The sequence below is a fragment of the Pseudorasbora parva genome, chromosome 12, assembly GCF_024679245.1.
Source record: "Pseudorasbora parva isolate DD20220531a chromosome 12, ASM2467924v1, whole genome shotgun sequence".
NCBI lineage: Eukaryota > Metazoa > Chordata > Actinopteri > Cypriniformes > Gobionidae > Pseudorasbora > Pseudorasbora parva.
Genome location: NC_090183.1, coordinates 36,815,231 through 36,832,673, shown reverse-complemented (window position 1 = coordinate 36,832,673; position 17,443 = coordinate 36,815,231). Strand labels below are relative to the sequence as shown.

General features: G+C 38.4%; 1 protein-coding gene across 2 annotated transcripts in view; it reads right to left on the bottom strand.

Moving 5' to 3' along the window:
* The window catches only part of srgap3 (SLIT-ROBO Rho GTPase activating protein 3), a 122,253-nt gene that overhangs the window by 19,974 nt on the left and 84,836 nt on the right, over window positions 1-17,443 (bottom strand). The window contains exons 9-17 of one of the 2 annotated variants that reach the window (XM_067460155.1): window positions 16,005-16,202; window positions 15,359-15,443; window positions 11,128-11,155; window positions 6,914-7,016; window positions 5,271-5,331; window positions 4,562-4,639; window positions 3,293-3,427; window positions 2,832-2,937; window positions 1,896-2,123 (exon numbers count right to left, since the gene is read on the bottom strand). In XM_067460155.1, coding sequence (XP_067316256.1) covers window positions 1,896-2,123; window positions 2,832-2,937; window positions 3,293-3,427; window positions 4,562-4,639; window positions 5,271-5,331; window positions 6,914-7,016; window positions 11,128-11,155; window positions 15,359-15,443; window positions 16,005-16,202 — 1,022 coding nt within the window. Of the gene's footprint in view, window positions 1-1,895; window positions 2,124-2,831; window positions 2,938-3,292; window positions 3,428-4,561; window positions 4,640-5,270; window positions 5,332-6,366; window positions 6,398-6,913; window positions 7,017-11,127; window positions 11,156-15,358; window positions 15,444-16,004; window positions 16,203-17,443 lie in introns of both variants that reach the window. The other variant, XM_067460156.1, reaches the window with a different exon arrangement.

Here is a 17,443-nt window from a genome sequence, read left to right as displayed (position 1 = left end):
TGATGTATTGCAGATAGCATTAATGTCGATATTAAAATGTACAGCATAATTTAGGAATTTAGTCTGATTCAAGGGGAATCAGATTACAAAATCCTGATTGATGAGAGGAGGAGCTGGGAATGGAGGAGGGTAAATGAGCTCTGGAGAAGCACATCAGCTGCTGATATTACTGAGGAGCTTTTATATATGTATGCTGTGATAGACCTCGTATTCCTATGGGTAGACATGATCTGAGGCGAGCTTGACTAACATGACCTGCTAGAACTGACGCTATATGCTGGATTTCTAGTTCAAATAAATACTGTTCTTTTGAGCTTTATATTCATTCAAGAATTCTGGGGGGAAAAAATCAGGTTTACCATTGCAGAATAAATTACGTTTGAAAATATATTAAAATAAAAAATTATTTCAAATTGTAATAATATTTCACAATAATATTACAGTGTGTACTGTATTTCCAATCCAAAAAATGCAGCCTTGAACATATAGGGTCCTATTTTAACGATCTGAAACGCAAGTGTCAAAGCGCGAAGCGCAAGTAACTTTGTGGGCGGGTCTCGGCGCTGTTGCTATTTTCCCGGCGGGATAAATGGCTCTTGCGCCCGGCACAAATCTAAAATGGGTTGGTCTGAAGTAGCTTCATTATTCATAGGTGTGGTATGGGCGTAACGTGAATAAACCAATCAGAGCGTCATCCAACATTCCCTTTAAAAGCAGGTGCGCAAGTTCCACTATGGATTGCTAATTATTATGGCGTATTTACCAGGCGCACGCCAGGAGCGGTTCACAGCCGAGGAGACTGATGTTCTTGTAAGAGCAGTGAAAGACAGAGAAGTTGTGTTGTATGGGGTTGGGAGAAACCCACCCAAAATAGCATCGGTTAAACAGTTTTTTCAGTTTTTCAGTCGATTTTTTTTTCCTGGTTCTTGACGGACAAACCAATTTGTCAGATGTCCTTATATACATATATGTCTTGCCACTATTGGGCAAACAGGTCTGATCCTAAATTACTACAATTACCCTGAATAATTTGTAAGCTAGATTTATGCCTATTTTTTCACATCTTCGTGGCACACCACAATGATTTCGGTCATCTCATGTGTTATTATTTTTTTAGTGTAAAAATTTATGATTTGCAAAAATAACTGTTGCATCTGTGTAGATTACATGAGCAAAGTGTATGCGCGTTGTGCACGCTATACATTATGGTCAAGCATGCGCCCTTAAAATAGCATAATGAACAACGCGCAATGCGCCACTGACTTTAGACTAGGTTTTTTCTGGTCAGTGGCGCAATTGTTTAATGGAACAGCAAAATAGCACCAGGGATTGTTTGCGCCGGAACACGCCTCCTTTTTTGCGCTGAACCGCCCAGGGAGCGCAAGTTCATTCACTAGTTTAGCGACATGCTTCTGTGGAGGGAAAAGCGTGCTTTGCGCGGGTGCAAAATAGGAATGACACATGCGTCGGTATACAAAGTCAATTGCGCTGGGTGCAAGATAGGGCCAATAGTCTCATTTTAATATCTTACCGACACCAAAAAAACTATTATTCCTAAATATAATCAAAGCAAACCCTTTTCACCAAGTACCCTGGAATATCATGGTATATTAATCTTTTGGAACAATAGTATATATCAAAAAAACATATTTTATTTCCATTGGACATCAACACTTTTGTAACTTTTGTAAGGGACTGATCAGATTTTATAGCCATCTGATTTATAAGTAGAACTATTGCCTTTAGCAATAGGTTGCAAAAGTCATCCAAAGGTATTCCACTTCATATGACCTGAGTGCTAAACTCCCCATTCATTTGGAGTATTGCTGGCTCAAATGGAAAAATTATGACATTCCGCAGTAACAGCAAAATCCAGCTAAAATCTTCAAGCTCACCAGTACTCCTCTCCTCCAGTCATGCATTTCTCATAGACAGGGCCGTCCAGCTCTCGCAGGCTGGGGAAGATGACCTCATGGTGGATGATGATGGTTTTAATGACCTCATTAACATGAGCCTGGCAGGCCACAGGGTCCTGACCGTCCGGGATGGGCATCAGAGTGGGTCCAAAACAGATGGCAAGGTTATATGGGTCCATCATGTTCTCATCACTGTACTGGGACAGACTAGAAAGATGAAGAGATAGAGGAAAAACTGAACATGTACTTATGTTCTGAAAGGTGACATAATACTGCAGGAGTTACAAAAACGTTCTCTTTTATTCTGTCCGGGGTTTTTTTTTTCAATACATTCACTCATAACTTTATTCCAGAGAATTCATCTTCATGTACAGTCTATTATATTTCAACAGAGGAGAGCTCATCTCTCATTGGGAAATCTCTTGACTGAAAAAGTGAAGTTCGAATGAGTCACAGCTGCAAAAGCTGCGGGCACCGACAGCAAATGAAAGGGGGAAAGAAGTCAGAGGGAAAACTCATGATGTGAAATCAAATTCTGTTTGGTCTGGGGGAGGGGGAGGACAGGAAGCATCGATAAAAAGCCAGGAGAAGAAGACAGGTATAGTACAGTACAGACTGATGGATTTTTTTCTGGCGTAAATATCCTTTAAAGCACTCCTTGACAGACGTGGTCATAAATTAGACAAGAACAGAGGGCGCTGTTGAATAGCTCTTTGTATATATAATGAATGTCTTTGCTTGTGACTGCTGCTATTCATATAAATGGTGATTTACAAGGAGATTTACAGTGTAAAGACAGAAATGCTGTGAAGGCAGTGCTGTCAAATTACAGATTAGCCTCTCACTATTGAGAATGTATGCGTGTGTGATTGTGGATCGGTGTGCCAAAGTATGCCACACGCAACGGCCACTTACTGATTGAGAAAAGCAAACAGGTATCTCATGACAATGATGATGGTGCGAGGAAGGGTGACGATGATCTGCTGGATGTGGTGGGCTCTTTCAGCAGATGATTCAAGCTCTGAAACAAGCAATCGACAAACCGACATTAAAATAAAACAACCTACAGCTTCACATTCAAAATTTACAAACCGCTCAAAGCTTTGGGGTCGGTATGATTTAAAAAAAAAAAAAAAAAAAGGTACTATACAATGGCCGCAGTCACAACACAATCTGTGTTTACTTTTTTATATTCTCTTGCCAGACATTTTTTAAAGCAAAATATATAAAACTGACTAACTGCTCTGTCAAGTTGGAAAGATGAAGCCAAGTAATAAGAACATAGAACAAATAACAGGAATCTATGGAGTAATATCAGATTTAATCACTGACTTCATGACATTTTGACCTATCTTGCAGCTGGAATCAGCACTCACTGATGGTGGAGATCATATCCAGGAAGCGCTCCTTGGGGAACAAAGGGTTTTCCAGCCCTCTGAAATACAGCTTGAGAACACCTGCCACTGAGTTAATATCCTGATCACTCTGATCATCAACCAGTGGGTCCTCACCTGAAATAGATATATACATTTATATACATTTAAATAAACGTATGCCAGACAGTTGACTGCACCCATTGACTTCCATAGTAGAAAAGAAAGAAAAAAACTATGGAAGTCTACGGGTGCCATCGACTGTCTGGTTACCATCATTCTTCAACATATCTTCTTTTGTGTTCAACAGAAGAAAAAACTCAAACAGCTTTGGAACAACATGAAGGTTAGTAAATGACGACAAGGGTTTCATTTTTAATAAAATATCCCTTTAACTATACAATAAGTCAGTTAATGAATACATGCAATTTAAGTTTCTTTTGATGTCAATCAGTTGGGCACTAGCAGGCACCTTGATTCACTTAATATTAGAATGCTGATGATTCACTCACCTGTGACAAGGTTGCGCATTAAAACATAGCTATTCATCAAAAAGATCACTGTTAAGACGGATATTCTTCTGGTATAATTTGTTTATCTTGCATCTCACTCGTAGATGAAATATGCAGTCGTCCTCCATATCTGACAAATTATTCCTTTTTTACACTTATTTTCTTGCAATGCTTTTGTCTTTTTTTCATTTCTACTGTCACAATCCGATTAAGACGGATATTGTAATTTTGGGGGGATTTTTACTGCTATTGCTATTACAATTTACTTAATTACAAAAAGGGAGAATATACCAAACAACCCACACTCAGCACACTCAGAAACAAAGGTACAGTGGAGGTACAATTTGGTTCCTTGGGTAAACAAAATGTATAAATGTACCTTTAAAAGGTACACTATTGGTCCTTAGGGTACAATTATACTATTGTTTCCTCTATTTAGAGGTACAAAAATGTATCCTTAAGGGTACCACCCCAGTGATAGCCACTTACGCCTTAGAAATGACAGACTCTCCAGTTGTGACACAATATGTGAATCTCAAAACCAGCCACATGATTGTCTGTATCTGCAAACATTAGCTAAATGCAGAATCGATTTGTTTTAACGGCAAAGCTTTGGTAAATTGAAACCTGCTTTTAAATGTAATTGTATGACGTTATTTACTAGTTATTTACACCCTCAGCTCGGCAATGAAATTCATAGTTCAGAAAGTATTAAAAAAAAGATCTGAAAATAGTTACAGTTCATTTCTAGGGGACTAACCTCTTTCAAATGAATTTTTAATATCGTTGACTTCCACCTGAGATCCAGGAACTCGGAATATGCCTTGTTGTTGCAGCCCTGGCACAGGAAAATAAATAGAAACATGAGTCGCCAACTTGTAAAGGCATGATATTGCATTATCTCAGCTCAAAACAAGATGCGAACTGAAGAAATTGCCACATTTCCCTCTAAGGGATCCTTTATTTTTGGCACATATTTTGTTAAAGAGGTTGCAATGATTTTCTGAGATTTAACTAGATCCTGAGGGAACACCTGTGATTTTAAAGCAATAATCTCACAGAAAGAGTAGATTAGGTTCCTGTTAGCAATCTTTGAGCCAGCACAGAGAACTGAGAGTTTATAGCATTATTATTTTCATAAACATTTATAGTCTCTAGCAGAATAATAAATCATCTACACAGCATATTTAGCAGCCAAACCCATGTCATTCTCTAAATTCACTGACTTCAGCTTCACCCTAACAGATGGACTTTATATGGAACTTTTTCGAAAGTATCACGGGATCACTAAAACTTACAACAGATGAGTCCTTATTTAAATTAGCATCTGTGTCTCTCTGTGGCTCGGAGTGTGTAGTGAATGATAAGAGACGGTGTTGTTTCTGGATAGCTCTCTAATGGTTTCCAGTAGCTCCTGAGTCAGCAAGTTTATCTGTAATCAATTAGTGACCTTTCCTTGAACCGCTTACCATATAGATTAATGTATCGAATACAGCTCTCCACAACCAGAGGAATGGGTTGACCTGAATCCTGAAAGACAACAATCATTACAAAATGGCACCAGTTATAAAACTGTGGCTGCATTAAAGGCATAGTTCACTAAAATATGACAATTCTGCCCTCATTTACTCACTCTCACGTCATCCCAAATCTGTACACTTTTTTCTTTCATGGACAACGAAATATAATATTTTAAAGACAATTTTGTACATACAATGTTAGTCAAAGTCAAACAGCATAGAAGCCAATTAACTTTCATTGTATGGACAGAAATAAACAAAGATTTTTTTTATATATATTTAATTTTGTGCTCTTCAGCAGAAAGAAAGTCATACATTGTGAGTAAATGATGACAGAAGTATTTTTTTTAGGGGAACTGTCGCATTAAAGGTGCACCCACACATTTTTACCCTCATTACAAAAAGTGAAAAGTACTAATAGAAGTTAAAATTATTACATACAATCATGATTAACCTAATAAAACCTGCTGTATTTTACACAGAACAGGTCACATCATTGGGCCTCCATTTTACGATCACATGACCAGCTAAAAAAATACTTGTTTTATCTCTGCAAATCATGATATTGGACATGCATTCTTGTGGAATATGAATATGAAGAGTTAAAACCACTTTTTCAAGGCTAATGACTGGACTGGAGTTATCTCATGTGAGTGTTTTAATTTTATTGTGTAACAAAACCAATATATTTGCGCATCAATAGCTGCAAAACTTTTTTTAAATGGAAAAAAATGCTTGGTGTACCTTTAAGAAAGTAACAATTTTCTAATTGCTTTAAAAACATTATTTTGGGGTAGTTTTAGTAGAGAATAAAGCAAAGCATTAAGCATGTCTGTCATAGAGAGCATTGCACAAAAGAAAAATTCAAAGTTCAGCCAAGGCTGCTAGTAGCAACTCATCCTAGGTCGCTACAGAAAACTCGTTAGAAATTCTCTTTGAACTCGTCTGGAAAGAAACAAAGACAAGCCATTTGTCTCTAAGCAAATGTATTACAGCCTTATCTGAAAGGTAAAGACGGTCCATAGCTGGCCCTATTCTACAGTACCTGATTGCGGGTACGAGCATTCCGTCTTCCCCTAGGACACAAAGCAGCGGAGAGCAGAGCAGAGGAGTGAAAGAGGTGAGAAAAATCACAGTTAGACAGGAAGGACGATAGAATCGCCATGGAGACGACAGTGTCGTCGTGGTGATTGGGTGGAATAGCATTAGGACGGCTGCTGGAATGGCTTGAGATGCAGTAAAAGGGAGACGTGTGGAGAACCTGATGCCCTTCAGTTCATTTTCTCTGCTATTTAAAATGTATTTTTAAACAAAATCGTTTAAGTTTAATGGGTAATCGACCACTTAATTGCTTAAATTAAGCATCAAAGCAGTTGCTTAATAACTAATGGGCCCTGCTGAGTCTCTATTTAGGCAGGAGGGCATCAGCCGCCACCCTTATCATCTGCATCATCGCCACCTGGCAAAAGACGGAAATTAACAGAAGCAAAAAGAGGGTGTAAGCGCATGAGTCAGTCAGAAAAGATAGACAGAGGTTCAGCCATCCCTCCATCCCACCAGAGGGCACTGATAGCACCAAAGTCAGTTGGTACCTTAATGAAACTCTCCATATTGCCATTAAACAGCTTATGGTTATAGATGGAACGAGGCCGTGGTTTCCGCAATTTCTGTGGTTTCGGGGGAAGGGTTGGGGGTCTGAGGAATGGAGATGTTAGATGGAACAAAAACACAAACTTTCACAAAATTCCCTCTAAATCACATATATATTAGACCTTAAATCTATATAGCCCAACCCTTTGCCTATATACACAATCGTGCCATTAACTCTTACAAACGTCTCAGCGCACTCAGGTGCACTATGCAATTTTGCGTCCACTGGAGGGCGCCTATTCTAAACAAAGGTGTAGTTTGATGACGCCAAGTGTGAGCGCAGTATCTTGGGACATGTGGTCTTCATCTCACAGCCGGTGGAAAATAGGACATGGGCAGAAATCATGTTCATGGATGTGGTTATTAACGTTACTGTAGTGTGAAACAGAGCAGGACCGAGTGTTGTGGAGCTGAGCATGACTGCTGGAGCGATTGCTATACAAACACACGGCTCACGAGTCTGGGACTTTTATAATGAGAGGATGGGACACAGTCGCCGGGAATGCGCACTTCCGCTTTTTCCGGTAATGATTATAAGGTAAAGCAGCTCTGTTTATCATATCAGATACATTTAAGTGTGTTTAAAATGATGTTATATTGTTACTCTGTGCGTTCGTTCGGTGCTGCTGTGACATGTTCACACTGCTAAGAGAAAAGCGCTTCTGCTGAATAAAACCGAGGGTAACGCAGATATGACAGGCGACTCGCTCAAATGCTATGCTGAAACATCCTGGTCCTTAGTTAAAATTGCAATTTTCTCACAATTTACAAATAGTTGGAAACATTTGGGATATTGTTAGTACTCAACTGAAAAAATATATATATAACACTGACCTAGTGGTTTTTGGATATTTTACTGCAGAAATACTACATAGTGCACATTTAAATAAGCAACAGGCATTCATTTTTGTTCTTTAAAATATCATAATTACATCCTAATGCTTTTGACCTCAAATTAACAGATAACAACTGCAGGGAGTTTTCTATTCCCTATAGGAGCTCTGAATCTGGCTCTTATTAAAACAACTGCTGTTGTGACAGACTGGTAAATGCAATCAAAGTCAAACATGACATAGCTCCAACTTTGGTTGTAAACCTGAGGGCATAGCACAGGCTGTTGTTTATATTTACTTACGTGATTAATCATTAACAAAGATGAGCGAGTTGGATGTTTTCAATGGAGGCCATAGAGAATCTATGCATGTTTCAGTATAGACATTGTATCAGAGCTTGAACAAATAACACTTCACTTCATTGTTTAAGTTAACAACTACATGAATACAAACGCTACTAGCTATGCAGGTACAACTTTATATGTCACTGCAACAACATATGTGCCGACCAAGCGTTGAAAACAAGATAATCTACATAAAACGATTATTGGGCCACTTCTGCCTTCCATCCAGCGCACCTGCCTTTCCTTCACAGTTGTGCACTTTCGTTCCTCCCCAAGCCAAACTTAACATACAAATCAGCCCAATAAGTGAGTGTTGTAAAATGCAGTCTACCACGGGACATGCTTGATATAAAAAATAGTTATTAAAAGTACATTATGCCGTGAAAGAGATACTGTTCCCTAGGCAGTTTTCTGTAAGCGTACTCTGAGTCGGACAGGACACGCATAGGCCAAGTATACTGTGTGCTTTTCAGATACGCACCTAAGCGGTCAAATAGCCTACACACAAATATATCGCAATGCCGTTTTGGAAACACAGGCTGCACTGCACCTGAAATCGCATCCTCTCATACATGAGTAGGTACTTATTTTGAATAAGTAATTACATGATCTATAATATAGTATAAATGTATGCAGTATGAATGTAATCCAAAAGTACTACATTCGCGATGTTGTCATTATCATGTGACCTACCAGCGTCAGATACGTCGCTTCATCAATATTCATAAATCCTTTACTGTGGCCTCATGGGATAGTAAAGCGTCCACCATATGCACACTTCGGAATCGGGTGCATACTCTTTAATGAGCACTGTTAATTCAGACATAATTCTTTTGTCACATATTGTTTTTTGCCTTCTAGGGAAGTATGCAATTCCAGATGCAGCCACAGTCAAGCAAGTGAATGTAAACAGTTGAGAAAGAAAATGTGTGTAACAGTATATTGGATCCGTGCAGCTCCTAAATTGACAGAAGCCTAAAAAATCTCCTGCAGTCATTATTGTTGATCAAACAACAAAAGGCAAATATAAAATCACTCAATGCTCTTTAATTAATGACCTTTGTAGTTTTAATAAGAATTGGTCTAGATTTAATGTACACAGCATTTTACATTTGATTACTTAAAGGGTTAGTTCACCCATAAATGAAATTGGTGTCATTAATGACTCACCCTAATGTTGTTCCTCACCCGTAAGACCTCCGTTCATCTTCAGTACACAGTTTTATTTTATATTTAGTCCGAGATCGTATCCAGGTGTATGCACACTATACTGTCCTTGTCCAGAAAGGGAATAAAAACATCATCATAGTAGTCCATATGTGACATCAGTTAGTAAATTAGAATCCCTTGAAGAATCAAAAATACATTTTGGTCCAAAAATAGCAAAAATTACGACTTTATTCAGCATTGTCTTCTCTTCCTGTGTTTGTATTCAATCCTCAAATAAAGATTTGAACGGTTATGAATCAGCAGATTGATTCATGATTTGGATTGCGTGTCAAACTGCTGAAATCACGTGACATTGGCGATCCGAATCATGAATCGATACACTGATTCATGACCGTTTGAATCTTTATTTGATGATTGAAAACAAACCAGGAAGAGAAGACAATGCTGAATAAAGTCGTAGTTTTTGCTATTTTTGGACCAAAATGTATTTTTGATGCTTCAAGAGATTCTAATTAACTAACTGATGTCACATATGGACTACTTTGATGATGTTTTAATTACCTTTCTGGACATGGACAGTATAGTGTGCATACACTTTCATGAAGGAACAGAAAAGCTCTCGGACTAAATATAAAATATCTTAAACTGTGTCTGAAGATGAACGGAGGTCTTACGGGTATGGAACGACATTAGGGTGAGTCATTAATGACAAATTTCATTTTTGGGTGAACTAACTCTTTAATTCAATTTCTGCTGTAGGCTATTACATATCTGAATAGCACTGAAAAGCCTAAATCACTGTTTAATTGGTATTTTTGTTCTGTTGTATTTTTAGTCAGTTTTGTTGGAAATTAGTTTTGTGTTCTTATTTTATTGCTGACTGTTTACTTGTCTTTTGTAATTGTTTTGAGGAATTTTTAATAGTAACATAATTCACTGACATTTAAAATGACTCAAATCATGAAATAAGACTTTGATCATATTACCCACTATTAATCGTGATTTCAATATTGACCAAAATAATTGTGATTATGATTCTTGCCATAATGGAGCAGCCCTAGGTGTATGTTTCATTTTAAAATTGATGTGAAGGGCATGTGATTATCAATGGCAACACTGGTAGATGTCATCCAACTGAGAGGTCAGTACAGGTCTGCATCTGTTTACCAAGAAGCCTCTATTCTCAGCATTCTCCGACTGTCAGAGGACATTCTGGATAACCCAGCATGAGCTGAGCCCCTGCCAGTGACAGCCTGAGGACAAGTCCCCTTTTGACCGCTGAGTAATATCAAAAAAGTTTTATTTTCCCTCTCTTGCTTTTACCCTAGCCTCTTATGGGATTTAAAAGTTGTTTAATAATCTGCAGAAAATGTATTTTTTTTTAAATCTCTTTTTAGTCTAAAAATGCAAAATAAAAAGGTCTGTGACACTTCTTTTTTTTCTTCATTAAAAACGAATTATCATGAATATGGATAATGACTGTGGATGAGAAGTAAAATAATGACTAAATATTAGTTTTTAGGCTTGACAAGTTTTAAGACTATTTAATTGGACAAAACATCTTTAGATATTATAGTAAAAACAAGTTAAAATTTATCTTCAATCTAAGGTTCCTAAAGGGAGTTTTCACAGTGAAACCATTCGTTTTATAGCGCAAAGAATATTTTAATAATCCGAGGAAACTTTTTCCATTATAAAGGACCTTTTGAAAAATACAAAGGTTCCATGGATGGAATCACAGATGCCGATTAAGAACCTTTATTTTGTTTCTGAAAATTGGGAATTTCATCATCATCAGAACTCTCTTACCTTGTAGTTCCACATTCGGCTCTCTCTCCTGAAAATGAAAAAGAAAAGATGGAGGAATCAGAAATGTTATTATTTTTAGTATGATCTCACACACTGGGTTCTAAAGCTCGGTCAGGGTGTACAGAGGGGTATCGTGAGAGTGGCCAGCCCAGCACTATTGAAGGCAAGATGAATGGCTGAGCAGCCACACTGCGCTCGGGACAATGAAGAGCACTGGTCACCGTAGAAACCTCGGAAGGGCCCTGCAGGGTGTCAGACGGTCACAGAAGGGAACTAAAAGAGGATAAATAAGTGTGTGTGTGTGTGTGTGTGTGTGTGTGTGTGTGTGTGTGTGTGTGTGTGTGTGTGTGTGTGTGTGTGTGTAGGGTGTTCATTTCACACTGGTGACACTGAGCGATATCTGTGACGGCTCACTAAGTTCTTTGTCCCAATATTCAGTGCAGCCAAAAGGGTTCCCTGGTATTGCAACGATACAAAAATGTACACGCCCAGAAATCAAAAAGGTTACAAAAATCCCAGATAATGCAAGAATGTTCAATCTTAAATATCAGTTTGGGGGGAAAAAATTCTGAAAAAAAGACGAATTTTCAAGATCAGACCAAGTTTTCCAAATTCTGAATCACCATGTAATGAGGTGGAACCACTAATGTTTCTACATGGGTACTTTAGTGATGTGAAGTGGCCCCTCAAATCATTTCATTTCACCAAATCTGCATATCAAATGGAGTGGTTCCCATGTGCCTTTGCTTTGCCCTCTAAAATAATTCCAAAAACTGAAAGGCTTTTGTCCTGCCAGCTGAAGGGTTAAAAAAAGACTGAATCCTTTCCCAACACGTTTCTGGATAGCAGTTAGGGGGGGATCTGGTTTACATGCAGGACATTTAGCAAAACAGAAATGGTTTATTCTTCTTCATCACTCATTTAAATGATAAGCGTGAGCATTTAAGCCAGGTGGCTGGCACCATGGCAACCCTTGATAACATTAATGGAGAGAATTAGATGTGCCTAACTAATTGGCTTAATGGATCGAGGATCAATTAGGTGAATAATTTAAAAACATGGGCGGTACCTGCTGCAACCATATGCGATTAACTCATGTATATGCAGCATGCGCAGTAACGCACACACTTTGGCCAGCCTTAAGTGTCTGGTTTTACTCAGACGAAGAGGCGAAGTGTAATTGAACACACAGTCTGGTGAGGGGAAGAGGCCAGGACTGGTCAGCTATCATATACGTGGATGGCTGGACTCAGCTGGGGCATCCCACAGTGTGCAGTCATTAGATTATGAGCTGCCGCACAGGCAGCTGCTGAAATTCCCCCCCTGGTGCCACTAGCTGATTGATTGGGCGTAAACTGCCTGTAACAGAAGTGACAAGAGGCCTTATGGGAAATGGCCATGAAAGAAGGGTCTCTATAATCATCTGACAACAAAAGGGCTTAGACTTAAAGGAATATTCAAGGAAATTTTCATTTAACTCTTTCAACTATACTTATGCTTCAGCTTGTAAGCACAAACAGGAAGCGTGTTTACACTAATACGTGTACAATGGCAATCTAGCTTTTTTGTTAAATCACTTAAATGGATTCTTTATACAATAAAAGAGATGACATAGCTTGTTAGTCCTTATTAGATAACACATCACAGATGTGCTTTAAAGTTTGCGTTGGCTTCCTGTTCAGTCGCGTATTGTTTTTAAAACTCTCACAGTAACTTACAAAGCTGTGCATGGAATAGCCCGTTCTTATATCTGTGACTTATTCCCCCTGTACACGCTTTCTGATTCCTTCATTCAGCTGATTCTCTTAAAGGAAGTGTATGTAAGATTGTGGCTAAAACTGGTACTGCAATCCCTTTCAAATGACTGTAGAGCGGTGTATCCCCTCTGCCCCTCGCCCCTGACTCGAGGTTGCCAGATAGGCTGCAGAATCCAACAGGAACGTTTGTAGCTGCAGCTGAGGTAACTAGAGCAGAGCTGGCAACCTGGATGCTGATTTTATGATTGGTCGATAGGTGGAGGGTGGAGCTTCAGGCCAAAACACAACATGTCAACATCAACATCAGTTGAGGGCTGCAACAACAAATTTTAAATGACAATATTCTGGCTGGACTACTGTTGTCAGTGATATAAGTATTTGAAATTAACATGATTTCTAAATGTCTAGTGACATATCAGGGCCATTTTATGATGAATTGAAATAGATACATTTCTTACAGACAGTTCCTTTAAAGCTTAGGACATTTGTTTGTGAAAGAAATTTGTTCGATTTCTCAAGATGACAAGAACAAGAACATGGTTGGTTCTGGTCAGTACATTCCATACTTCTCAAGAAAAGCAGGTGCTGAACAACTCTGTTTCGCCGCATTAACCCCGCCCATTTTAAATTTCCGACCAATCACACAATAGTTCTCGGACACCCGTAAAAAAAAGTTCTGCTCAGACGATGTGTTGAGAGCAAGCTGCGAGAACTCTCAAACCAGGGTCGAGAGAACAAAAAGACGTCATTTTGTTCTCGCAACCCTAGGAGCGAGAACTTTTTCCACTGTTCTTGCGGAGTATGTTGTAGCCTTTATTTTTCAGCAGCCTCCCTGTGGATTAAGATCTATAGGGGAGAGATTTCTCTGTCGCTGCACCTAGGTTATGGAATGCACTACACCTCACTGTTAGAGATGCTCCCACATTAGCCACTTTCAAGAAGCTGTTCAAATTTCATCTTTTCAAAATTGCTTATATAGATAGTCATGATTCTTATTCTATTGTGTTGTACCGTAATGGCTGTTTTATGATTTTATAATTTCTTTGTATTGCATTATTTTTGTATTTTATTTGTTTTTATTTGTTATCGTTTTTAGCACTTTGGGTTTTAGAAAAGAGCATTATAAATACAATTTATTATTATTATTATTATTATTATTATTATTATTATTATAATTGAGGCATTTAACAAACAAGTCTTTAACTAAATTAAATTTGCCTGAAGAAAGACTTTAGCATTGGTATCTAATAAAACAACAAATTATTTTTCTGCCCCCAAAACAATTTAATTGTTTCATTCCCATTTTTATCAACAAACTAGGTCTAAATTAGGTGTGATAAATACTGTAAACATTAGGTTGAGAATTGTCCACTATATTGCTTCAACATTTAGTTTAAAGCTCTATATCCAACAATAAATCAAACAAGACCTCTATTACCCTTTTGGATATTGTGATATCCATCTGCCACTCGATTTCACTGTGGCACTGGGAGGGGAACAGAGAGGGATTCCCATGCCACGAGTCCGTAGAGTCGCCAGACCCTGACTTCAGGCTGAGAATGGCTGGACTGCTTTGCCCCTCAGCTCCACAGCCCTTGGGAAGATGAGCCGATGGAGAAGCCGCCTCTCACACTCCGGACCAATGAAGGGAGCAGGTGTAGGTGCCGGGACCCCACCCCTTTTACATGGACCAACCCCTCTGAACACTACCTTTCCTTCATGTGCCTCAGCACAGCAAGGACACCAGATCCACCGGTTTATTTGGACACTTTTACCCCATAGAAACTTTATTCCCCCTTTTTGGACATTTTTTATATTTATTTTTATGTTAATAAACGCTTTTGCGAGGCCTGATGCCACACCCACTGTGTAAGTTGTTACTGCCCCCGCCACAATATACACACGTTACATCTAAAATAGCTAATAATTAGGATTGTCAAGGGACTAAGAAAATGTTGTTTTTTAGGATTCTGGAAAAAAATAAAATAAAATAATTAAAACTACATAAAAAAAAAGGAAATGTTATGTATTCTAAACTATTGATAGGTCACTAATACATAAGCAAATTGGTAACAGTGACCATATTAACACCTTTGTACGAATAAAGTTCTCGGACAAGATGCTTTTGGATCATTTCAAATCAATCAAATCATGATAACATGATCCTCAGTTTTACAGGATCTAAACTGCTAAACTTGTGGAGTTCATCTCAGTTTTGCCAACTTTACTAGATGATGCACAATAGAAGACTTTTCACTAGTGGTCTTAAACTTTTGGATCTTACTTCTGTATTTCTTTTCCAATTAGTCCAGATCCATTCATTAGTCATACACTTATTGAGCTCTCTGTGCAGCTACAACTTTCGATTTTGTATCCAACAGTGACCAAATTTGCAATTAGGTGCCAGAGGCTTAGCTGGCACTCAGCATTTCCAGAGAGCAGAGAGAAACTTATTTAATAAACAGACAACTCACCTTCCCCCAGAGTCTGTTTCAGCAGGTCATGCTTGGCCTGCAGCTTAATGATGAGGTTACTGCCGTTCAGGTACTCCTTGAATTTCTACGACACAGATGAAGGCGTCAGTGAGCTAATGATTTTAATAGGATGTGACTAAAACTGGGGAGTGATGTGTGCTGTTGGCAACAAAGAACAGATTTCGCTGTACTTTACACTCTGCAAATTCAATCTGTTCCGATAGGAGGATTTAATTTCCGTCTCATTGGTGAGGCATGGGCCTTGTCACGAATGTTTTGCGGGATTCATGTGTGATGACTGAGTTTAGATAGATAGACAGATAGGACAAGCTGAATATACTTTCATATCAGAGATTTTTGCAGAGATAATTCTTATGAGAACCATGTATTAAAATATCTATTGATAATCCAGAGATCTTGAGAACCAGGACTTCATCTTCATCAGGTTTTGCAATCTTGTGTCAGACATAACTAATACTAAGGACTGCCAGTGCCAATCAAATAAAAAATTATTAATTACATATGTCAATATCTTAAAATCACAATTAATTGACTATATTACTGTGTGTCATATAAACATGGCCTAAAAATTAAAACGGTACTGGTGGGCCCAGTGCTTATGGTCTGAGAAAATAAGGCCACTCACAGTGAAGTAAAAGACTTCCGTCTCCTGCTGATTGGCTCGTCTCTTAGCAATGTTTAACTTGCTCATGTAGCTCTCGGAAGCCACGGATTTAATGGACTCTGTGGATCGGCTGTGCTGGAAGGCGTCTGACACATCAAAGTCCTCCACTGTCAGCATGTCTTGTAAGGTCTGCATGGTGGCATCCAAGGTCTTGCGCACCTAATTAAAGCATAGCAGGGACTCAGTAAGGTGAAAAACAGATGAGTGCGAACTTTTAGAATATAACATTTACACTATTGTTCAAAAGCATGAGGTCAAACTGTTAAAATCAATTCTTTTATTCAGCAAGAATTAATTTAACTGCAACTGACAGTTATAGAAAACAGTTATTTTCACAATATTAATATTTTACTGTAATTTTAAGTAAATTAATGAAGCCTTGGTAAGTATATGGGACTTTGTCCAAAAACATACTTTAAAATAGATTTTTCTGTCCCCATTGTATTTGAAAAAAAAGCTTAATGTTTTGCAATAACAGGTTTGCAATAACAGGTACGTGGCACTGTGATATATTCAAACCCACAATATGAGCTTAAGGATATTGAAAGACTAAAAATGTGTACACTGCTTGAGAAAACAAATCACAGGAAGAAAAAGTAAGTTTACAATGAGCTTCAACCTTATGTCTGCAATAGCATCTATGTGTCAGTGTCACTTTGATATATAAGCCTACAGTGTGTTGCAGTGTTGCTGAATGCTTATGCAGTTATAACTTTTAAAACCTCAAAACTGAGAAAGAGCCCAGACTATTGGCGGGCACAAAATTTGATTAAACAAATTACGACAACAGTCAAACCACAAGTGACCTTTGAGCATGTACGGTAGTAAAGAGTATACATCTAGAAAGCTTCCTAAATCTCTATAGATCCCATTGATCTATTGAGGGTCGGATTCCCTTCGACCCCAAGACCAAAGATCACTCCCACCAATTTATGAAATCAAAGATTGTCTGAATGCTGACCGGTGTGTAAATTGGCTCCAGGCCCTCAAAGATTAATGTGGCACATTTCCTGTATGACACAAAATCATCCATTACTAGCTGGTTATGAGACACAAAGTGATAAGAGCAAGACGAAGTCATCAATACACACAGACGGGAGTTAATACAAAGGCCATTAGCACCTGCATACACTTAGTTGTTTGGTAATGCGCCCGAGTTGTATTCGTTCTCCCAAGACAAAGAATTACCCTTACCGAAGACCAAACAAGAAGATAACCATTCCATCCCAAAAGAAACACACCATTAACAGATGAGTATGCTAAAAATACACTCTCGGTTCCCAGGAAAGATGGACTAAATTGCAATGAGTTTGATTGCTAGGCTGAAGTATTCTCTTGAGTGCTTTAAAAACGGCAGAAAAAACGTATGCGAGTAAAGCCAAGGGGTCTTTGAGTGCTAA